General features: G+C 43.3%; 1 protein-coding gene across 1 annotated transcript in view; it reads left to right on the top strand.

The window, feature by feature from the left end:
- Positions 1 to 25,692, top strand: part of kcnq3 (potassium voltage-gated channel, KQT-like subfamily, member 3) — a 636,930-nt gene that overhangs the window by 456,662 nt on the left and 154,576 nt on the right. The window contains exons 5-7 of the mRNA XM_070875993.1: positions 842 to 985; positions 6,252 to 6,362; positions 9,684 to 9,779. Coding sequence (XP_070732094.1) covers positions 842 to 985; positions 6,252 to 6,362; positions 9,684 to 9,779 — 351 coding nt within the window. The remainder of the gene's footprint in view (positions 1 to 841; positions 986 to 6,251; positions 6,363 to 9,683; positions 9,780 to 25,692) is intronic.

Here is a 25,692-nt window from a genome sequence, read left to right on the forward strand (position 1 = left end):
CCTGGGCCTTCTGCAGGTAAGTGTTGGGGTGGATTGGAGGGTGAAGAGGTCACCACAAATCTCTCTGCCCTCCCCCCCCCCCCGGTCCCCAACATGGGGGCACCTCATGGTCATTACCACCGGTCCTCAGGGCCTGCCTGTAACATCTACAGAAGCAGTGGTAACACAGACCCTGTCCTCTCCAGCCACTATTTACTTGCAGCAGGCAGAGAAGCAGAGGCAGCTGGCAGCTGTGATGGGGGCAGGGGATAGGAAGTACAGGTCCGGCAGCGCTAGGCCTTAGTGTCTTGAATTTCCACTCATTCGCCATTTCTATCCTGCCTGAAATTGGGCATGATCGTGGAGGAGAGTGTGACCTTTAATTTATTTGCAAGGATAGCTTCAGGGAACAAATGTAATTTGCATTTTTCTATTAATTATTTATACACAACTTGAGTTAAAGTTTGATTTTGAATTTTCAATATGTTTGTACATGAAACACAGAGTCAGTAACCATGAATTCTGTGGAGAAAAATCCGCCCTGATGAGATCATCACTTAAAGCTTTAAATAATTTCTGTAGTAATTTATCATGAAACCTGTAACATCTAAATAGAAAAAATTCCAATCATTTATTGAAGTGAAGCTAAGATATTCGTGAAGAAGTTAAGATACAAGTCTGTAATCAGACTTGTTCTGTGCTACTGGATCATGAAATTTGCCCATATATTACATCAAAACAGTAAAATTACTAATTGAGTGGATTGGCATTATATTAATTCAAGATGGCACCTACAGTAGAGTGGGGCATTGTCTCTTTATCAACTTTAAAGAAACTAATAGATCTTTTTCATGTTTATCAGGAACTCATCACTGCCTGGTACATTGGATTTCTGTCACTCATTCTGGCCTCCTTTCTTGTTTACCTGGTTGAAAAAGATGATAATGATGCCAGAAACAGTACACAGGACTTCAATACCTATGCAGATGCACTGTGGTGGGGTTTGGTAAGTGCTGTCACTGATGTTATTCAGTCAGGAGAGTGGGATGACCAATCGTACATTTGATTTGTACTTCAGTTAATTAATATTTCGAGTTCTACCTTTGAAAAAAGTTATATATAAGGTGGCATTTTATTACATTAATATTGTACTTCAAACCACAATCGGACTTTGTTGTGATGCAAGTATGTTAATTTATTCTGCTCTCTTTGTTGCCCTAGTGTGGCTCTGTTGAGGTGCACTGCAGGGTGGAGCCTGAATTACAATGGTGCAGGCACTACCACAGCAATTTACTTTCCTTAAAAGCTGTTTGTCTGCAGTGACTTCCATTCCACAAAATTCCTCCACTATAGGCAAAACATTGAGAAGAAATGTTAAAATTTTAGATTTGAATTCACAAAACTTCAATCCAATATTTATCTGGGCTACTCGACAACCTTTTGTTGAGGACCACAATTCTAAATGATGCCTTGCTTGAGAGCTACTGTTGGGAATTCTGCAACACACAGCAGCATGTTTGATGGGCAATGGGTCTGTCGCTGGCAACAAGTAAAGGAGAAGGAGTAGTACAGAATCTTAACTGAATTAACATCCCATACCTGCGTAAACTGTGAATGGAAGTTCAAGGGTAAATGGAAGCAGGTCTGTCGAGAGGCACAGATGAAAGGCACAGGCCATAACTACCTGTGCTATGTTTGAACACAGCGATTTCCTTCCACGTAGCACCCTAGCATTCCAGCTCACCAACACAAGTATGTCTGTGAAGTCTTGTTAAATTATCTGTTTAATAGTTATTCACCAGCAGGGAGGGCCGCTGCATATAATAACTAAAACATTATTGAGTCGAGCCATGGTGTAGCAACATGTCTAAACATGTCTGTCTCTCTGTTAACATCTTTGAACCAATGGTTTTAATACTAAGCGGTTTTAATCTTGTAGGATTGACTCCTGCAAAGTATCAGAAATTTCCAAAGTAGGCTGTGGCCCAATTAATCATACAGGTACTTTGTAGAGTCCGGTTAAGCAATTTTGCCTTAGAAAGAGGAAGTAGGATAAGATCATGAACTGAAAGTAGAGCATTATTGTTGATGCTGAGTGACCAAGCCAGCAGAGTCCTCTTTAAATATACAGATTGGCCTTTGATGATGTCATCGGGATCCACCCTGCCATTTTAACCTGAGGCCTGAGCAGGAGAGCAGTGGTGGTTTCCTTGCCAGGCATAACCTGCCGGGAACAACATCCAGGACCAGAAGGGGGTACAGCGAAGTAAGTTTTTCATTTTTGTTAGTTTCTTTGTGGGCCGGGAGGAACGGCAGTGCTCCTATGGGTCCCACAAGGAAACCTTGGGCCTCCCCTGCCCTGGGCTTCCTTCCCCTCCCTGATGGGTATTCCACTCCCTGAGTATTTATCTTGTGCCGGGACCTTAGCCATGCGTCCTCTTACCTTTAATTCTTTTTGTAATTATCTTAACTTTATACCTGCTCATTACCATCTTGCTGACCAATGAAAACAATCTATTAATATTTACATTATCATATTCCTTTATAATCTTGAAAACCTCTATCGGTCCATTTCTTAACTTTCTTAGCTTTAGAGCAAAAAGTTTGATCTTCACAATTCTCTTTTCCTTGGGGTAACCTTTCATCCGCTGATGCCATCTAACTGAATATATGCTGCACCTTTTCCATTGCTCTTATATTCTTCCTATGATGAGGTGCCATCACTCAACATTTCAACTGCAGTCATACAAAAGCCTTGTACAGATTCAGCATTGCCTCTTTGTTTTTCGTTCTATAAAGGAAAAGCTGAGTAATCCTTTTCATGCAATTTCTGCAGAATTCTGCATAGTGCAGATGGGAGCAGAAAGTTCCAAAGGGACATCGATAGATTAAATGAGTGAGCATAACTGCAGCAGATGGAGTTTAATGTGGGGAACTGTTAGGTAATCCACTTTGGACCTAAGAAAGATAGATAATATTTTCTAAAAGGTAAGAAGCTAGGAACTGTGAAGGAGCAGAGAGAATTAAACATCCATGTACAGAAATTACTAGGGGACAGGTGCAAAAATGAATTTCAAAGGCTCATGGAAAGTTAGCCTTCATCTCAAGGAGGCTGGAATGCAAAGGGATGGAAGTTATGCAACAGCTGTATGAAGCTCTGGTTAGATTGCATCTGGAGTACTGTGTTCAGTTCTGGGCACTATAGTTCAAAAGGATATATTGGCATTTGAGAGGGTGCAGTGCCAATTCATCAGAATGATACTGGAGCTAAAATGCATAAATTATAAGGACAGGTTGCATAGATTAGGCTTGTATTCCATTGAGTATGGAAGATTGAGGAGCGATCTAATTGAGGTGTTTAACATGATTAAAGGGTTTGATAAGGTAGATTGAGAGAAACTATTTCCTCTGGTGGTGGGAAATCCAGAACAAGGGGGTATAACCTTTAAAGTAGAGTTAGGCCATTCAGCGGTGATGTCAGGAAGCACTTCTTCACACAAAGGGTAGTGCTGGAAGGTGGGATTAGTTTGGGTAGATCTTTTTCGACCAACACAAACACGATGAGCTGAATGGCCTCCTTCTGTGTCGTAATTTTTCTATGATTCTACGACACAGAAGGAGGCCACTCAGCCCATCCCGTGGCGGTGTTGGTCGAAAAAGATCTACCCAACCTAATCCCACCTTCCAGCACTAGGTCCTTAGCCCTGTAGATTATGGCTTTTTAAGGGCACAGCCAAGTACTTTTTTAATGTGATGAGAGTTTCTGCCTCTTCCACCCTTTCAGGCAGTGAGTTCCAGACCCCCACCACCCTCTGGGTGAAGAAATGTCCCCTCATATCTCCTCTAATCCTTCTACCAACTACTTTAAATTTATGTTCCCTGGTTATTGACCGCTCTGCTAGGGGAAATAGGTCCTTCCTATCCAATCTATCTGGGCCCCTCATAATTTTATATACCTCAATTAAATCTCCCCTCAGCCTCCTCTGTTGCAAGGAAAATAACCCCAGCCTATCCAATCTTTCCTCATAGCTAAAGTTTTCTAGTCCTGACAATATCCTCGTAAATCTCCTCTGTACCCTTTCTAGTGCAATCACGTCCTTCCTGTAATGTGGTGACCAGAACTATACGCAGTACTCCAGCTGTAGCCTAACCAATGTTTTATGCAATTTTAGCATAAATTCCCTGATCTTGTATTCTATTCCTCGGCTAATAAAGGAAAGCATTCCATATGCCTTTATAACTACTTTATCGACCTGTCCTGCTACCTTTAAGGATCTGTGGACATATACTCCAAGGTCCCTCTATTCCTCCACACCTCTCAGTACCCTCCCATTTATTGTGTATTCTCTTGCCTTGTTGCCCTACCCAAATGCATTACATTACACCTTTTTCCAGATTGAATTCCATTTGCCACTTTTATGTCCAACTGACCAGTTCATTGATATCTTCCTGCGGTCTAGAGCTTTCCTCCTCACTGTCAACTACACGGCCAATTTCTGTATCATCTGCAAATTTCTTTATCATGCCCCCTACATTTAAGTCTAAAATCTTTAATGTATACTGCAAAAAATAAGGACCTGTTGAGTCTGGAGCCATTGAAAATTTCATAATTGAGATTGATACATTTTTGTTAGGTAATGGAAATTAAGGGATATGAAACAAAGGCGGGTAAATGGAATTGAGGTACAGATCAGCCATGATCTAATTGAATGGTGGAACAGGCTCAAGAGACTGTATGGCCTACTCCTGTTCCCATGGGCTAGATTTTCCTCAACCCCTTTTTTCGGCACACTCAGCCAAGATGCGCCGACTTTGTGCACTCAAAATGACACCAAAAATCTTACTGAGTATCCTGGCCCCTCCGCCGAGTGTCCCAGGTCCTGGCGCAGTGTCCATGGTGAAGTGGGGGCGGAGCTACAGCCCAGCGACGAAAACACTGTCGGCAGCTGTCCGCATGCGCAGTGGAGTCTGCGCGCATGCTCCTCGCCCTCCCAGCGTGTCCTGCAAGCTGTCAGCAGGACCGATGCACGTCGCCCCTATCCCTGGCCGAAGGGATGCCCCGATGTTTGCCACCCCTATCCCTGGCCGAATGATCTCCTGCACCAGCCCACGAGCAACTGGTTTCTGGCGATTTGAGCCCCTGAAAGGAGTTGATCCCAAGTTTCTGAGGAACATGCGGTTTGCCAAGAAGCACAACAAGAAAGGAACGGGGAAGGTTGAAGGCAAAAAATAAAAAGGACCAACCGTCTTGATGAGCTAACATCTACTGCCTTGAGAATGGCAGCCTTGTGATATATTGTATTCCAAATTGTTTATTTTGAATAAAACCCAAGTGGTTTGAACTTAAAAAAAAACTTGTTTCTGGCATAAAGGTATGACTTCTATTTTTTATTTGTTTTTGATTGATTGCTTATTACTTTTTGTGCTTTGTTTAGTGCTTTGTAAGTCTTAGTGCTTTAAATGTACTAACTTGCGGCGATTTCTTAACTGCCTGCAAGGTTTTTCAGAGCTGGCCACATACGCTGAGCTAAGTCGATTTGGAGTAAGTTTTAGCTGGCCAAAGTGGCATAAATGGCTAAAACTGGCGTAAGTGGTTGGGAATGCCCCCTTTTGAAAAAAAAAACTCAACTAAAAAAAAAACAATACTTGGAGCAAGTTGAGTGGGGAAAGTGCCGTTTTTTAATTTACGCCAGAAAAACCAACTTGCTCAAAAAAAATCATGGCCAAAATTGAGCCCTATGTTCCTAGAATTTTGGTGATGGGGATTATAAAATGGAGCCAAATCTTCTTAATGACATAAGAAATCCCAATGCATGGGAGTAAGCAATTCTTCTGCTCAACATCCCTATGTCCCAGCAGTAGTTTGGCAGCATGACTGGTGACATTCCTGGGCTACCCATGGAATCAAACCACTGCTCTTGTGAAATGCCTGAAAGATGCCCATTGGAAGCAGCTCACAAATGTTCCTGCAATTCTCAAAAAATTGAAAGCAGTAAGCAAACAGTTAAAGAAACTATTTGAAATTTGCTGCAAGGGCTCCCACCTGAAATTCTAATAAAACATCCACATTCCCAAAAAATAAGCCATCTATTTTCTTTGTAAATGCGATGAACTTTGCGTATTTCCAGCATTTTCTGTTATTATTTTAGATTTCCAGTATATGCAGTTTCCTTTTCATCCTGAGATTTCTATAAGTAACACAATTGCTTTTCTGCATCAAGCAGCAGGAACAATCCATATCTTGTTGTGTAATTTTGATTTTCTTTGTGTAGATTACACTGACTACGATTGGCTACGGTGACAAGACACCAAAGACTTGGGCAGGCCGTCTTTTAGCTGCAATGTTTGCTCTTGTAGGAGTCTCATTTTTTGCTTTGCCAGCTGTAAGTACCACAATGTCTGGTTTTGCTATCATTTCATGTTAAACTATGGAAAACATCCAAACATGTGTTATGGGCCCAATATCCCTGACCTCTCTCCAAGCTCGCAAGCAGAAATTTAAACATACATTATTATATCACATCCACACAGGAGGAAAGGCTTGAGGAGGTGAATGAAGCCCTCAAGTTCACTCAGTTTTTAACCATGTTTATTTTTTTCAGTTGAGGTAGTTTTAAAAAAGCTCCAAAGGCTAACTGCATTAATGGGTGGATTTTATATTTTAGTTCTCATCAAGGTGCGGGATGTCCTCGGTGTTTGAGTAGGTGGCTCAAATTACCAACATCATCCTGGAGTGTGCTGCACAGGAGCTGTGAGTTTCTGTGGGACTTCCACTGGAACTTGGGCAGGAGAAACAATGCACAATAGTGAATTTAGTAGCGGGACCAATGCCTGTGCAGATTGGGCACTGGTCATCCATTGCTAAATTGGTATGCTTTCAGCCCGTTTTGTGCCTGAACGCTTTACAGTGTACAGACCACAGTTTGAGTTCTGTGCTCAACTCTTGGTACCAATCGCTGGAAAACACACATGAATGAGAGAGGGCACAGAGGGGAACAAGACGGATGCCAAATAAATGAGATGAGCCATGAAGATTAGAGTAGCTCAGTCTCTATCATCCAGAAAGGGTTTAAAAGGGGACTTCAGTGAGGTATATAAATTATTACATAAGGTGACTCCAGATTATTACTTCAAAGAATCCAGGAAAAGAGGATCAGGACATAAATTTAAATTCATGAAAAAAAAATTCAACACAGTGGAAGAATTTGACTTGAAAACTATTAAATGCTTAGAATAGTCTGCCAAGCAAATTAGCAGTCAAAGACATTGGGGACCTCAAAAAACATTGGGATAATGGGAGAGTTGGATATAGAAATACTGAGCTTTGGGCCGAATAGCCTTTTCTCATCTTACTGTAAGCGTAACATAAAGTTTTATACATAGCTATTTTCATACCCTTCTGTCTTTTAATGCCTTTTCATCACCTTACCGAGATGATCATTATTTATTGACCACCAGATTTTACCACTTTCAGCTTTTTAAAAACAAGCTGCTGCCCATGAACTGCTTCTCTGTGACAGGGGTCAGCATTCCTGATTCTTCACTTTTATATGTTGTTCTCCTGCCCCCTCTGTCTTGTTCAGGGTTAATAAGGCTTATTCCAGTTTCCAATTCTGACAAAGGAACAACACCCAAAAAGTATTTTCTCTTTTCAGATGCAGATGGGTTGCTGTATATTTTCTGCACTCCTTTTTTTATTCCAGATTTCCAGCATTTGCACTTTTTTTCTTCTTGTGTGCCGATTTAGAATGTTGTCCTACATCTCCCTCAAGTGGAAATACTGAGATTACTAACTGCTGATGGTTTCAGCAGAGCAGTGCAGGAGAACCCTGTACAAGATTATTCAATATCAAAATGTTAATTACAGAGTAAACAAGAGGGTGTTAATTAAAAGTCAGATATTAATTAAAAATGTCATGCATTTTTATGTGTGCTCCGTCCTGTCAAAATATTTATGGCATCTTGTGATTATTTTATAAGAACTAACTGAGTGAAAAGTTGTATTCAAATAGTTATAAGGTAAATTAGTATTACTTCACTCTTGGGTGTCGCAGGGCTGAATAAGTAAGTGGCTAGTTTTTTTCTACCGTTTCTTTGTGCAGTGATTGTGTAGGTGAAGCCCCTGAGTTCAGAAACAGCCAGTGGTTGTAAGTTAAAGTCGACTGGGTTACTGGCCAGGCATGTTAGCACTATCTTTAATTGGTGTGTTGGAGTTGGAGGCACACGGAAGCAGCTCTTGCGAGAAAACATTGACAATGTATTCAGAAAAGATTGCCGGGAATAAAAAGGACCAATCGACTGTTTCAGTTGAGTTACTCGTGGATTTCATTACAAAATTACACACAAGTTGGCACAAGTTGGCACTAAATCTTATTCAGAGAGGCCTGAAAGATGACTAACTGGCAAATCTGAAAATTACACTGTTACAGTTGGGAGTGCTGTCCAACAGTGAGGAACAAAAGCGTTTGGCCACCACTTTTCGGGAGGGAGAAATCCAGTAGATTTGGGCATTATTTAGATGTAAAGTGAAAGCTTATAGGACCATTACAATTCACATCGGTTTACATTATTGACACTAATTTAGGAGGGACAGTAAGTACTGCAAATGGGTGCAGAAAGTTGCATAGGGACATAAACAGATTAATTTAGTGGGGAAAACTATTGCAGATAGTTAAAAGTGGGCAAGTGTGAGGGCATCCATTTTAGACCTAAGAAGGATAAACCAGAGTATTTTTAAATGCTAATGTACTCTGAACTGTAGAGAAGCAAATTCCAAATACACAAATCATTTAAAGCTAGTAAACAGGCACATAAAGCAATCAAAAAGGCGCGTGAAATGCTGGTCTTTATCACAAGGGGCTGGAAATTATGCTTCTGTTTTTTAAAGCCTTGGCCAGACCCTATCTGGAGCACTGCATTCAGTTCCGGGCGCTGCACTTCAGGAAGGGTATTTTGGCCTTGGAGGGGTACAGCGCAGATTCATCCGAGTGACAACGGGACTTAAAGGGTTAAATTATGAGGACAGGTTATATAAAATTGGGTTGTATTCCTTTGAGTTTAGAAGTTTGATGGTTGATCTAATCGAGACATTTCAAATGATAAAAGGATTCAGTGGAGCAAATGCAGAGAAGTTATTTCTTCTGGTGGGAGAATTCAGAACAACAGGGCATTATTTTAAAATTAGAGCAAGGCAATTCAGGGATGAAATCAGGCAGCAATTTTTCACACAAAAAAGGCTGTGGATGCTGGGCCAACTGACATTTTCAAGATTGAGATTGATAGATTTTTATTAGGAAAGGTTATCGCGGGATATGGAGCAAAGGCGGGTAAATGGAGTTGAGGTACAGATCAGCCATGATGTAATAGAATGGTGGAACAGGGTAGGTTCTATAATGAACTGCTCCATGCAGTGAAGATGAAAATTTACCCCTAAGTCTTTTAGTATCTTACTATCGCTGTTATTTGATTTCATGACTGTTAATTAACAATTATGAATTAATGCCTATTACCTCAATAATATTTACAATCACACAAGGGATTTAATAATAATAGTTGTGGTACCATTGCATTAATATTAGGAATTCTATTTAATATATTTTATGTAAATTTGGAATGACAAACACCTTAATAAGTGTAAGATTGATTTTAGGCTTGATTTCTTTTCTATTTGCAGAATTTCATAACATTTATTTTTCTTCACTAAGGGCATTCTTGGCTCAGGGCTGGCTCTTAAAGTTCAGGAGCAGCATCGTCAAAAGCATTTCGAAAAAAGAAGAAATCCTGCAGCAAGCTTGATCCAGGTCCGGTGGTTAAGCGATAGAAAACTGTTAAAGTTACAAGAGAAATTGAAATCAATAGATCGGATTTTGTGGTGACAATAATGGCAAAACTGTCAGCATTAGCCCCCTGAAACTAACTGTAACGTCAGGATGTAGCGCATGCGCAGATAAACGCTGAAGTCCTGTTATTGCAGTCGGTCATTCCCTGCTCCGCCACAGGCTGCAATGTGGAACCCCATAGCTGGCAAGCCATGCAATCAATTGAACTGCCACAAACTTCCCCTTTTTCACTCTAATCACTGTTAAAAACCCATAAAAAAGTTAAGCTTGTTGAAAGAGGTGTAACTGAAGTTTTAATGGCGTATTGGCTGCTGAATAACAGTTCTGGCCCTGAAAAACAAATTTTATATTTGTGAAAAGTCAAATTTCTCCATTATGAAAAAATGATTAGATTTTTAAAATACGAAAAATACTTTAAAATATTTTTTTAAGTTTGTTTATGATATTTCAGCTTCTACCTTAATCCAATGTGTATGTCCAAATCTTTATTTTGCTCTCTGTAAAAAAAAATGTAAAAGTGAATGATCAGTGTTTTTTATTTCCTGGTTTGCTGTCTATGAGAATTCTTCAAATGATTGGCTATTTAGACAGCTTGATGACATCACTGCTGCTATACGCTGGGACCTCCTTTTGACAATGCTACAATCAAATTAAGGTTAAGAAAACTAAAGTTTTCACCACAGAGATCGTGAGATCTTTGTGGGCAGCTTTATTCGAGGTTAAAGGCGATCGCTGTCACTTTGCTGCACACCCCAAGTTCCAGGCCAATATTTTATTAACCTGTGCTGCTCTTTGAAGAACAGTCGTGCTTAGTCACACATCCCCACTTTTTGTCCGTAATCCTGTAATTTCCTCATCTTCACGTACCTGTCCCAGTCTCTTTTACAGTTATTTATGGAATCCGTTTCCACCATCTTTTCAGGTAGAGCATTCCATATCCCGACAAATCTCTCAGTGAAAATGTTTCTCCTCCTCTTCCATCTAGATCTTTTGTTAATGATTTTGAATTTATGAATTATGATTATTGACCCAGTCACCAGAGGGAATAATTTCTCCTCTATCAAAACCTCTCATCATCTTGAAAACCTCCATTAGGTTACCGCTTACCCTTCTCGGTTTCAAGGAGAACAGTCTTAACTTTTCCAACCTCCCCCTATAACTGAAGTCCCTCATCCCTGGAAACATCCTGGTAAACCTTCTCTGTACTCTTTCTAAGGCCTTTTCTTCTTTCCTGGTGCTCAGAATTGTCCACAATACTCCAGCTGAGGTCAAACCAGTGATTTATAAAGTTCGAGCTTGATGGAGCATGACTCCCCAAAGCCTTTCCACCATCTACAAGGCACAAGTCAGGAGTGTGATGGAATACTCTCCACTTGTCTGGATGAGTGCAGCTCCAACAACACTCAAAAAGCTCGACACCATCCAGGACAAAGCAGCCCGTTTGATTGGCACCCCATCCATCACCTTAAATATTCACTCGGTCCACCACCGGCGCACCGTGGCTGCAGTGTGTACCATCTACAAGATACACTGCAGCAATTCGCTAAGGTTTCTTCGGCAGGACCTCCCAAGTCCGTGACCTCTACCCGCTAGTAGGACAAGGGTAGCAGGTGCATGGTAACACCATCATCTCCAAGTTCCCTTCCAATTCACACACCATCCTGACTTGGAAGTATATCACCGTTCCTTCATCGTCGCTGGGTCAAAATCTTGGAACTCCCTCCCTAACAGCACTATGGGAGTAACTTCACCATACGGACTGCAACAGTTCAAGAAGGCGGCTCAGCACCATCAATTAGGGATGGGCAATAAATGCTGGGCTTGCCAGCAATGCCCACATCCCAGGAACCAATGGAAAAATACTTGCCCTACTTCATTTCCCAGAACCAGATCCAAAACTGCTTCCTTCCTTGTTGGACTGGAGAAATATTGATCGAGAAAGATCCCCTGTACACATATCAGAAATTCCTGTCCTTCCCTACCCTTAGCCCTATGTTTTTCCCAGTCTATATTAGGGTAATTAAAGTCTCTTACTATTACTACTCTATTTTTGTTATACGCCTTTGAAATTTGCCGACAAATTTACTCATCTCCTTCTCACTGTTTGAAGCTCTATAAAAAAAAACTCCCAACAATGGAACAGTTCCCCCTCTGTTCCTCAACTTAGGCAAATAGATTCAGTCTTAGAGTTATCTAGTATATTCTTTCTATATTGAACTGCAACATCGTCCCTTAATCAATACTACCACATCCCCTCCTCATTTTCCTTCTCTATCATTCCTGAATACTTGGTAACCTGGAATATTAGGAACCCATTCCGGGCCTTGTTTGAGCCATGTCTCTGTTAATGCAATCATGTCATAATTCCATGTAGCAATTTGTGCCTGCAGCTCACCAACCTTATTAGTCACACTACAAACATTGGGGTACATATAATTTAATACCTTATTTCTCACTTTTGCTATTTTCCCAAATTCGGTCCCTACAATTGTTGGGTTATTTCTAATTTTACTGTTGTTTATATCTCTGTCCTCTGATCTAATTTCTGCTTCTTTCTGCTATTTTCTGGTCCCCCTCTCCCGACCAAATTAGTTTAAACCCTTCCCAACAGTACTAGTTAATCTCTCAGCAAGACCACTGGTCCCGACTTTGTTCAGGAACAACCCGTCCATCTTGTACAGGTGCCCCTTTCACCAGAACCAATCCCAATGCCCCAAGAATCTGAAACCCTCTCTCTTGCACCACTTCTCCAGCCACACATTGACTTTCACTATCTTCCTGTTTCTATACTCATTTGCACATGGCACTGGGTGTAATCCTGAGATAACTACCTTTTGAGATCTTGTTTTTTTAATCTTTTTCCTAGCTCCTGAAACTCTGCCTGAGGGGACTCAACACTTTGTCTGCCTATGTTATTGGTCCCAACAGGAACCATGACTTCTGGCTCTTTCCCTTCCCTTCACAGAATATCCTGCATCCGCTCGGTGATATCCTTTACCTTGGCACCAGGAAGGGGACACACCATTCGGGAATCACATTTGCGGTTACAGAAACACCTGTCTATGCCCCGAATTATCGAATCCTCTAGGACGACTGCATTTCTACTCTTTCTTTTTCTGCTGTGTGCGGTCAAATCTCCTGTGGTGCCAGGCGTTTGATTCTTATCGTATTCCTCCGAGGAGTCGTCACCCAACTCGGTATTGAAAACTAAAAAGCAGTTGGTGAGTGTCACTGGCTTGGGGGATTCCTGCACTATCTGTGCCTTCCTCCTACCCTGTCAGATGCTCACCCATTCCCTCACCTCCTGCACTTTCTGTAGCTGTGGGGTGACCAGCTCCTGGAACATTATTCCATTATCATCTGGGTAGAAGCAGTACCGCAAGTAAGCTGCACCCTGTGTCTCTTGTCTCTCATCTCTCTTTGTCTCCCAGGTGTCTCCTTGATTCTTCCTGAAGTCTTCTATACTTTTTAACTGTTAAGACCCCCTTCTTATACTCTTACTTGCATTCAAAATTTATGGAGTCCTACTAAACCAATCATTGTATTACACCCAAAACCCATAATCCAATCATAAAGATGCCACATCCATAACACCTTGGCTTATGCAGGTTCTAGTCTTATGACACACTTACATCATCTGTTTTTGACCACCAAGACTCATATCTGGAGTATTTATGGCAACACAAAATGAACATGTCTCCATAGTGTAGAGACACATGCCCTTGCTGCTCCTATGAAAAGCCTATCTTTTTTCCGTCACTGCAGACATCAACATTCCAGTGGCACTACATCTGACCTTGCTTCCCAGGCTAGCTGCTCTCTATGGGGGAGAAATTGGCCTGCTTTGCGCCTCCCGGTAGCACCTCCGTGGGGTGGTAACGGGGCGCTAAGGGGTTACCGACCGGGCGCGGTGATCTCACCGACGCCCGCGAACTTCCCTGGCAGTTTTGCGCTGGTGCCAACACTTACTGCCTCACTCTGTAGCGCCCCATAGGTCATGATGTCATCTGGTGTGCAGCGCCTTGTTACTGCCCCGATACAATATTCACTCCTGCCCCCTGCGGCATCGCCGGGCATCAATAACGGCAGCTGCAGGAGACTGGCGGCTTGAGGAGCGCTATTTAAAGGCAGTGGTGGTCAGACAGGCCAAAATTTATTAATCTCCCCAGTCTGGTGTCTTTTGTTTTTTTTGGACCCCGCATATTTGTCAGCCCTGCACTTTCTTCGAGTGCTTGGGGCTGTTATGCACCTAGCGCAGGTCCCGTGGCCCCACAGAGATATGATGAAGAATGAATGAAACCAGCATTGGCCTTTCCCTTTAAGTGAGGGAAGGAGCCTCCAAAGATGGCAGCGTTGCATGGAACATTGTGCAACGATCTGCCGCTACCTCCCCCTCACTCCCTTTAGTGCTCTAAGAAAAGTGATAGCACTTGATTTAGCGCTCCACTTCCATCTTGGAGCGCTAAAGCGGAAGTTTCTGTCAGCTACAAATTGTTTACTCCCGGTGATAATTTTGCGCTCCTGCAAAGGTTATCACCCCAAACATGGCGCTACATAATTTCTAGCCCTAATGTCTCATCCTCACTGTTGGCTTATATCCAACTTTCACCCACAGCTTATCTGTTCGACCGTGGCAATCCTCTTTCTCACCCCAGGCTGTCTGGTTGTAATATACTCACAGACTTTTAATTATAAACAAAAGGGTTACATGTTATATATAATTCAAGACCACCTACGGTCCAAACTCCCAAGGCCCCACCCCACTCCTGGCCAAGAACGGGGAAACACTCATCAAGGACACCAAGACTGTCGGGGCCCGATGGAAGGAGCACTTTGAAGATCTCCTCAATCAAGACTCTGCCTTTGACTCGAGTGTTCTTGACTCCATCCCGCAGCATGCGACTTGCCACCAACTCAGTGAAACTCCGACGTTGTACGAGGTTGGCAAAGTCATAAAACAGTTGAAGAATAACAAGGCTATGGGTGCAGATGGAATCCCTGCTGAGGCGCTAAAGTTTGGCGGAGAGGAGCTGTTGGCGCGGATACATGACCTCATCTCTCTCATCTGGAGGGAGGAGAGCATGCCGGGAGATCTCAGAGATGCAGTGATTGTGACCATTTTTTTAAATGGGGACAAGTCCGACTGCAGCAATTACAGGGGAATCTCCTTGCTATCAGCCACTGGGAAAGTTGTCGCTCGAGTTCTCCTCAATCGACTTCTCCCTGTGGCCGAGGAGCTCCTCCCGGAATCACAATGCGGATTTCGTCCCCTACGGGGCACAACAGACATGATCTTTGCAGCGCGACAGTTGCAGGAAAAATGCAGGGAGCCCTTATACTTGGCCTTTTTCGATCTTACGAAGGCCTTTGACACTATCAACTGTGAGGGTCTATGGAGCGTTCTCCTCCGTTTCGAACGCCCCCAAAAGTTTGTCAACATCTTTCGCCTGCTTCACGATGACATGCAGACCGTGATCCTTAACAATTCACATCCGGACCAGGGTCAAACAAGGCTGCGTCATCGCTCCAACCCTCTTCTCAATCTTCCTCGCCGCCATGCTCCACCTCACAATCAACAAGCTCCCCGCTGGAGTGGAACTAAACTACAGAACCAATGGGAAGCTGTTTAACCTACGCCGCCTCCAGACCAGGTCCAAGATCACCCCAACCTCTGTCATTGAGCTGCAATATGCGGACGACGTCTGCGTCTGTGCACATTCAGAGGCTGAACTCCAGGATATAGTCAATGTATTCACTGAGGCGTATGAAAGCATGGGCCTTACCTTAATGTCCGTAAGACAAAGGTCCTTCACCAGCCTGTCACCGTCGCACAGCACTGCCCTCCAATCATCAAGATTCACGGCGCGGCACTGGACAACGTGGACCATTTCCCATATCTCGGGAGCCTCTTATCAACAAAGGCAAATATTGATGTGGAGATTCAACATTGCTTCCAGTGTGCCAGTGCAGCCTTCGGTCATCTGAGGAAAAGAGTGTTTGAAGACCAGGCCCTCAAATCTACCACCAAGCTCATGGTCTCCAGGGCTGTAGTAATGCCCGCCCTCCTGTATGGATCTGAGGCACGGACAATGTATAGAAGGCACCTCAAGTCGCTGGAGATATATCACCAACGATGTCTTTGCAAGATCCTGCAAATCCCCTGGGAGGACAGGCGCACCAACATCAGTGTCCTCGACCAGGGTAACATCCCCAGTATTGAAGCACTGACCACACTCGATCAGCTTCGCTGGGCAGGTCACATAGTTTGCATGTCAGATACGAGACTCCCTAAGCAAATGCCTTATGCGGAGCTCCTTCGTGGTAACCGAGCCAAAGGATGACAGCGGAAACGTTCTAAGGACACCCTCAAAGCCTCCCTGGTAAAGTGCGACATCACCACTGACATCTGGGAGACCCTGGCCGAAGACCACCCGAGGTGGAGAAAGTGCATCTGGGAGGGCGTTGAGCTCTTCGAGTTTCAACGCAAAGAGCGCAGGCAGCGGAAGGAGCGCGCAGCAAACCAGCCCCACCCACCCCTTCCCCCGACTAATGTCTGTCCCACCTGTAACAGGGTCTGTGGCTCTCGTATCGGACTGTTCAGCCACCAAAGAACTCACTTAGGAAGTGGAAGCAAGTCTTCCTCGATTCCGAGTGACTGCCAATGATGATGAATTCAGGGCTGCTGACCAAGGGCCATGTGGCTCTTTGTCGGCCGGCGCGGATACGATGGGCCGAAATGGCCTCCTTTTGCGCTATAGATTTCTGTGTTTCTATGTTTCTAATTCAGGCTTATCATTGCATACAGGTGATGATTACAGACTTTTATATTTAGTCCTTATACACAAATATAAATCCAATACAGATGATTATAAGACATTAAAACAAGTATTCTAAAAATCAACTAATCCTGAATTCCTCGCAGTCACACATTTCTGATTAGTACAATTCATGTTTTCAGAATGAAATCCCTAACACTCCCTATGGGAAAATGCCACAATAATTCTCAGGAGCCAGGTAAGAGTCTACAAATAACAAGAAAGATATGATAGTCAGAGTAGGAATTGCAGGATAGTTCAGATGAATATGCGGTTTGAGGAATGGTGCAAGGGGGAGGGATTCAAATTCCTGGGACTTTGGAACTGGTTCTGGGGGAGGTGGGACTAATACAAACCAGACGTTCTGCACCTGGGCAGGACCGGAACCGATGTCCGAGGCGGAGTGTTTGCTGTTGGGGAGGGTTTAAACTAATATGGCAGGGGGATGGGAATTTATCAGGGAGGCAGAGGGAAGTAAAAAGGAGGCAGAAGCAAAAGGTAGGAAGGAGAAAAGTAAAAGTGGAGGGCAGAGAAATCAAAGGCAAAAATCAAAAAGGGCCACATTACAACATGATTCTAAAAGGACAAAGCGTGTCAAAAAAACAAGCCTGAAGGCTCTGAGTCTCAATGCGAGGAGCATTCGTAATAAGGTGGATGAATTAACTGCATCGGTAGCTGTTAACAGATATGATGTAATTGGGATTACGGAGACATGGCTCCAGGGTAACCAAGGCTGGGAACTCAACATCCAGGGGTATTCAATATTCAGGAAGGATAGACAGAAAGGAAAAGGAGGTGGGGTAGAGTTACTGGTTAAAGAGGAGATTAACGCAATAGTAAGGAAGGACATTAGATAATGTGGAATCTATTTGGGTAAAGTTGTGAAACACCAAAGGGCAGAAAACATTAGTGGGAGTTGTGTACAGACCACCAAACAGTAGTAGTGAGTTTGGGGATGGCATCAAACAGGAAATTAGAGATGCGTGCAATAAAGGTACAGCAGTTATCATGGGTGACATCAATCTACATATAGATTGGGCTAACCAAACTGGTAGCAACATGTGAAGATGATTTCTTGGAATGTATAAGGGATGGTTTTCTTGACCAATATGTCGAGGAACCAACTAGAGAGCAGGCCATCCTAGACTGGGTCTTGTGTAATGAGAGAGGATTAATGAGCAATCTTGTTGTGCGATGCCCCTTGGGGAAGAGTGGCCATAATATGGTAGAATTCTTCATTAAGATGGAGAGTGAAACAATTAATTCAGAGACTTTGGACCTGAACTTAAGGAAAGGTAACTTTGATGGTATGAGATGTGAATTGGCTAGGATAGACTGGCGAATGATACTTAAAGGGTTGACGATAGATAGGCAATGGCAGATATTTAAAGATCACATGGATGAACTACAACAATTGTACATCCCTGTCTGGCGTAAACATAAAACGAGGAAGGTGGCTCAACCGTGGCTAACAAGGGAAATTAATGATAGTGTTAAATCCAAGGAAGAGGCATATAAATTGGCCAGAAAAAGCAGCAAACCTGAGGACTGGGAGAAATTTAGAATTCAGCAGATGAGGACTAAGGGTTTAATTGGGAGGGGGGGAAATACAGTATGTAAGTAAGCTTGCAGGAAACATAGAAACATAGAAAATAGGTGCAGGAGCAGGCCATTCAGCCCTTCTAGCCTGCACCACCATTCAATGAGTTCATGGCTGAACATGAAACTTCAGTACCCCCTTCCTGCTTTCACGCCATACCCCTTGATCCCCCGAGTAGTAAGGACTTCATCTAACTCCCTTTTGAATATATTTAGTGAATTGACCTCAACTACTTTCTGTGGTAGAGAATTCCACAGGTTCACCACTCTCTGGGTGAAGAAGTTTCTCCTCATCTCGGTCCTAAATGGCTTACCCCTTATCCTTATGTGACCCCTGATTCTGGACTTCCCCAACATTGGGAACATTCTTCCTGCATCTAACCTGTCTAAACCCGTCAGAATTTTAAACGTTTCTATGAGGTCCCCTCTCATTCTTCTGAACTCCAATGAATACAAGCCCAGTTCATCCAGTCTTTCTTGATAGGTCAGTCCCACCATCCCGGTAATCAGTCTGGTGAATCTTCGCTGCACTCCCTCAATAGCAAGAATGTCCTTCCTCAAGTCTCAAGTTAGGAGACCAAAACTGTACACAATACTCCAGGTGTGGCCTCACCAAGGCCCTGTACAACTGTAGCAACACCTCCCTGCCCCTGTACTCAAATCCCCTCGCTATGAAGGCCAACATGCCATTTGCTTTCTTAACCGCCTGCTGTACCTGCATGCCAACCTTCAATGACTGATGTACCATGACACCCAGGTCTCGTTGCACCTTCCCTTTTCCTAATCTGTCACCATTCAGATAATAGTCTGTCTCTCTGTTTTTACCACCAAAGTGGATAACCTCACATTTATCCACATTATACTTCATCTGCCATTCATTTGCCCACTCACCTAACCTACTGCCACCCAACTTACTGTCATCCGCAAATTTGGAGATACTGCATTTAATCCCCTCGTCTAAATCATTAATGTACAATGTAAACAGCTGGAGCCCCAGCACAGAATCTTGCGGTACCCCACTAGTCACTGCCTACCATTCTGAAAAGTACCCATTTACTCCTACTCTTTGCTTCCTGTCTGACAACCAGTTCTCAATCCACGTCAGCAAACATAAAAACTGACTGCAAAAGCTTCAATAGATATGTGAAGAGAAAAAGATTAGTGAAGACTAATGTAGGTCCCTTGCAGTCAGAATCAGGTGAATTCATAATGGGGAACAAGGAAATGGCAGACCAATTGAACAAATACTTTGGTTCTGTCTTCACTAAGGAAGACACGAATGACCTCCCGAAAATACCAGGGGACCGAGGGTCTAGTGAGAAGGAGTAGCTGAAGGAACTGAGGGAAATCCTTATTAGTCAGGAAATGGTGTTAGGGAAATTGATGGGATTGAAGGCTGATAAATCCCAAGGGCCTGATAGTCTGCATCCCAGAGTACTTAAGAAAGTGGCCCTAGAAATAGTAGATGCATTGGTGGTCATTTTCCAACATTCCGTGAACTCTGGATCAGTTCCTATGGATTGGAGGGTAGCTAATGTAACCCCACTTTTTAAAAAAGGAGGGAGAGAGAAAACGGAATTATAGACCAGTCGTGGGGAAAATGTTGGAATCAATTATTAAATATGTAATAGCAGCGCATTTGGAAAGCAGTGACAGGATCAATCCAAGTCAGCATGGATTTATGAAAGGAAAATCATGCTTGACAAATCTTCTAGAATTTTTTGAGGATGCAACTAGTAGAGTGGATAAGGGAGAACCAGTGGATGTGGTGTATTTGGACTTTCAAAAGGCTTTTGACAAAGTCCCACACAAGAGATTAATGTGCAAAATTAAGGCACATGGAATTGGGGGTAATGTATTGACGTGGATAGAGAAATGGTTGGCAGACAGGAAGCAAAGAGTGGGAATAAACGGGTCCTTTTCAGAATGGCAGGCAGTGACTAGTGGGGTACCGCAAGGTTCAGTGCTGGGACCCCAGCTATTTACAATATATATTAATGATTTAGATGAAAGAATTGAACGTAATATCTCCAGGTTTGCAGATGACACAGCTGGGTGGCAGTGTGAGCTGTGAGAAGGATGCAAAGAGGCTGCAGGGTGACTTGGATAGGTTAGATGAATGGGCAAATGCATGGCAGATGCAATATAATGTGGATAAATGTGAGATTATCCACTTTGGTGGCAAAAACAAGAAGGCAGATTATTATCTGAATGGTGACAGATTAGTAAAAGAGGAGGTGCAACGAGACCTGGTTGTTATGGTACATCAATCACTGAAGGTAGGCATGCAGGTACAGCAAGCAGTAAAGAAAGCAAATGGCATGTTGGCCTTCATAGCGAGAGGATTTGACTATAGGAGCAGGGAGGTCTTGCTGCAGTTGTACAGGACCTTGGTGAGACCACACCTTGAGTATTGTGTGCAGTTTTGATCTCCTAATCTGAAGAAGGACATTCTTGTTATTGCGGGAGTGCAGCAAAGGTTCACCAGACTGTTTCCCGGGATGGCAGGACTAACATATGAAGAAAGGCTGGATCGACTAGGCTTATATTCACTGGAATTTAGAAGAATGAGAGGGGATCTCATAGAAACATATAAAATTCTAACGGGATTGGACAGGTTAGATGCAGGAAGAACGTTCCCGATGTTGGGGAAGTCCAGAACCAGGGGTCACAGTCTAAGGATAAGGGGTAAGCCATATAGGACCGAGATGAGGAGAAACTTTTTCATCCAGAGAATTGTGAACTTGTGGAATTCTGTACCACAGAAAGTTGTTGAGGCCAGTTCGTTGGATGTATTCAAAAGGGAATTAGATGTGGCCCTTACGGCTAAAGGGATCAGGGGATATGGAGAGAAGGCAGGAGTGGGGTACTGAAGTTGCATGATCAGCCATGATCATATTGAATGGTGGTGCATGCTCGAAGGGCCGAATGGCCTGCTCCTGCAGCTATTTTCTATGTTTTTATGTTTCTATAACTAGAATCTGTGACCAGTCAGAACTGAAAGGGCTGTGTTCCCGGATGGGGAGTGTGGGTGAGGGTTCAACAACCTGCCCAGCAGAAATATCGAAAGAACATCTGCAGCAGCAACACAAATAAAGTTTGAACACTCAGTCAAATCTAGGAAATTCCCAACAGCTGGACTGCTAGGAGCAAATAAGCACGGAATAGAGCCCTTGCAGCAGTCTGTAAAACCAACAGCAAATTCACCATTGAAACCAGAAAATAATTCACCAGTTACATTGGCCCAGAAATTGCGGTCGGAGGCTTCCCGCGGGCAGGTGCCTCCGACCTGAAAGATTTCTACAAATCTGGTGGTCCAGCTGGTTCGGAGACTTGTGGTCCTGGGCCTCTAAGCGAAGGCCTGTGTAGAGGCCCATGTATCCCAGGGATCATGTGAGCCGGTCCACCCAATCCAAGTAAGGGTATTCCCATTCATACTTGTGATGAGTTCTGTTTGTATGGAATCATCATAAATATGAATGGGAATACCTACAAACACTTAAAAAAAACATCACATATTTAAAATTAATCAAAATGGAATTTAATTAATTATTTTAAACAAAAATTAAATGTTTTGATAAATAAATGTACATATTTTAAAGGGTCTAAAATAAATTTACCTTAGGATTTTAAATGTTTAAATTATTGACAAAAAATTATTTTTATGTCCTTTAAGAGTTTTACACTGATAAAAGCAGGCCTTATGCGCGTGCACACCTTGTACCCATAGGGTCCGTGAATTCAGGTCCTCAGTCTCTCCTCTGCACCTCCAAGGTACAGACCACACAGCCGGAAATAAAACAGCTCCCAAAACAGTGGCTGTTTGAAGGGAAGCTTGCATCAAGCAGGGGGTGCTCCTGGGTCTTTCATCCATCTCTCCACTATGGTTTAGTAATTATCTCTCAGAGGCATTTACTGCAAATCGCTTCACGGTGTGGAATAAGAAGAGCATCACCACATTGGGCCAGTTGCACAAAAGGGCAACAGTTGTTGTTGCCTTCCATATGTTTCAAAATGAGTTTTGCACCCCTTCCAGATCTCACACAAAACTCTGTTCCTGGATAAACTGAACAGTGTTTTCTTCCACCCTGCACTCCACACTGACCTCCACAACATCCAGACACATTTCCACCCAACAGAGTTTGGATATAAATTTGGTCAGGAATATAAATGTCATTGTAATTGCGCAGAAATCTCTAAAATCAAATACAGTTTTCAAGGAATTTCTAAACAATTTTGAGCTTTTTGATTCACATGGTTGTTATGCTGCCTTAGAAGGGGCCATGAGCTCCATCCCTTGGGCACACAAACCAATTGCAGCACATGTTGGGATATGTAGGGGCAATCATTGAGGGAATGTGTAACCCCCACAAAAAAAAAATTGACTCCAACTCCAGGGCGGGAATGCGGCAAGGCGAGCACTAGGAAGCAGACTCGGCTGGTTTTAGCGGCTAGGTATCATTAGCATGCCGCTTGCCATTTTCCTGATGTTAATAGCCATGTAGTTGCTGCCGATCCTGCTGTCAGGCAGCAGGAGGGTAACACCAGTGTCCCAGGATTGCATTCCACGGCACAAGGTACTGCTCCAGGCAGGGAATCCTGGTCGAGGGAAGAGGAGAAAGTCTAGAGCAAGGGAAGCCCAAGATTTCCTTATGGGGCCTGGTGGGGCACTCCTGCTGTTCATTTCTGCCAGTATTGGGGGAGTTAAACCCAAACCCTCAGAGTTACTCTGATGCTCCACCACACAACTCTTTATATCTAGTTTCGCCTCTGGTGTAGTTTGGGATTCAGTGTTTACAGCAGGCAAATAGGAAGATTCTACTGCTAGATTTTGCTATTTCTGAGTTCTAGGCAATCATTTTTATATTTTAAAATACATTCACAACCATTGAATAGCAAATTTTTCCAGAGTTGCAGTAGTACCAAATGAAAAGAGAAAGACAGATGATGAAATTATGGGGTGTACCCTTCATCAAAAGTATCACGACCTGTCTTTTCTCTTTAAAGTTGCTGCCTGACTTGCTGTGTATTTTTTGTGTTTATTTTGTTTTTCCAGCATTTGCAATTTTTTATCTTTTTATTTTACAGTAGTACCACTAATATCCTGGTGGTGGCAGTATTGATCTGTTGGACGTATTGGTTTGCCAGCACATAAGAACGTAAGAAATAGGAGCAGGAGTAGGCCATTTGGCCCCTCGAGCTTGCTCCGCCATTTAATACGATCATGGCTGATCTGCTCATGGACTCAGGTCCACTTCCCTGTCCCCTCCCCATAATCCCTTATTCCCCTATCAGTTAAGAAACTGTCTATCTCTGTCTTAAATTTATTCAATGACCTAGCTTCCACAGCTCTCTGAGGCAACGAATTCCACAGATTTAGAACCCTCTGAGAGAAGAAATTCCTCCTCATCTCAGTTTTAAGTGGGTGGCCCCTTATTCTAAGATTATGCCCTCTATTTCTAGTCTCCCCTATCAGTGGAAATATCCTCTCTGCATCCACCTTGTCAAGCCCCTTCATAATCTTAGACATTTCGATAAGATCACCTCTCATTCTTCTGAATTCCAATGAGTAGAGGCCCAACCTATTCAACCTTTCCTCATAAGGCAACCCCCTCATCTCCGGAATCAACCTAGTGAACCTTCTCTGAACTGCATCCAAAGCAAGTATATCCCAGAGTACTTAAGGAGGTGGCCTTGGAAATAGTGGATGCGTTGACAGTCATTTTCCAACATTCCATTGACTCTGGATCAGTTCCTATGGAGTGGAGGGTAGCCAATGTAACCCCACTTTTTAAAAAAGGAGGGAGAGAGAACAGGGAATTGTAGACCGGTCAGCCTGACATCGGTAGTGGGTAAAATGATGGAATCAATTATTAAGGATGTCATAGCAGTGCATTTGGAAAGAGGTGACATGATAGGTCCAAGTCAGCATGGATTTGTGAAAGGGAAATCATGCTTGACAAATCTTCTGGAATTTTTTGAGGATGTTTCCAGTAGAGTGGATAAGGGAGAACCAGTTGATGTGGTATATTTGGACTTTCAGAAGGCGTTCGACAAGGTCCCACACAAGAGATTGATGTGCAAAGTTAGAGCACATGGGATTGGGGGTAGTGTACTGACATGGATTGAGAACTGGTTGTCAGACAGGAAGCAAAGAGTAGGAGTAAATGGGTACTTTTCAGAATGGCAGGCAGTGACTAGTGGGGTACCGCAAGGTTCTGTGCTGGGGCCCCAGCTGTTTACACTGTACATTAATGATTTAGATGAGGGGATTAAATGTAGTATCTCCAAATTTGCGGATGACACTAAGTTGGGTGGCAGTGTGAGCTGCGAGGAGGATGCTGTGAGGCTGCAGAGCGACTTGGATAGGTTAGGTGAGTGGGCAAATGCATGGCAGGTGAAGTATAATGTGGATAAATGTGAGGTTATCCACTTTGGTGGTAAAAACAGAGAGACAGACTATTATCTGAATGGTGACAGATTAGGAAAAGGGGAGGTGCAAAGAGACCTGGGTGTCATGGTACATCAGTCATTGAAGGTTGGCATGCAGGTGCAGCAGGCGGTTAAGAAAGCAAATGGCATGTTGGCTTTCATAGCAAGGGGATTTGAGTACAGGGGCAGGGAGGTGTTGCTACAGTTGTACAGGGCATTGGTGAGGCCACACCTGGAGTATTGTGTACAGTTTTGGTCTCCTAACCTGAGGAAGGACATTCTTGCTATTGAGGGAGTGCAGCGAAGGTTCACCAGACTGATTCCCGGGATGGCGGGACTGACCTATCAAGAAAGACTGGATCAACTGGGCTTGTATTCACTGGAGTTCAGAAGAATGAGAGGGGACCTCATAGAAACATTTAAAATTCTGACGGGGTTAGACAGGTTAGATGCAGGAAGAATGTTCCCAATGTTGGGGAAGTCCAGAACCAGAGGTCACAGTCTAAGGATAAGGGGTAAGCCATTTAGTACCGAGATGAGGAGGAACTTCTTCACCCAGAGAGTGGTGAACCTGTGGAATTCTCTACCACAGAAAGTTGTTGAGGCCAATTCACTAAATATATTCAAAAATGAGTTAGATGAGGTCCTTACTACTAGGGGGATCAAGGGGTATGGCGAGAAAGCAGGAATGGGGTACTGAAGTTGAATGTTCAGCCATGAACTCATTGAATGGCGGTGCAGGCTAGAAGGGCTGAATGGTCTACTCCTGCACCTATTTTCTATGTTTCTATGTTTCTATCCTTTCTTAAATATGGAAACCAAAACTGCATGCAGTATTCCAGGTGTGCCTCACCAATATCTTGTATAACTGTAGCAAGACTTCCCTGCTTTTATACTCCATCCCCTTTGCAATAAAGGCCAAGATTCCATTGGCCTTCCTGATCACTTGCTGTACCTACATACTAACCTTTTGTGTTTCATGCACCAGGACCCCTAGGTCCTGCTGTACTGCAGCACTTTGCAATTTT

The sequence above is a fragment of the Pristiophorus japonicus genome, chromosome 1 (assembly GCF_044704955.1).
Source record: "Pristiophorus japonicus isolate sPriJap1 chromosome 1, sPriJap1.hap1, whole genome shotgun sequence".
Lineage (NCBI taxonomy): Eukaryota > Metazoa > Chordata > Chondrichthyes > Pristiophoridae > Pristiophorus > Pristiophorus japonicus.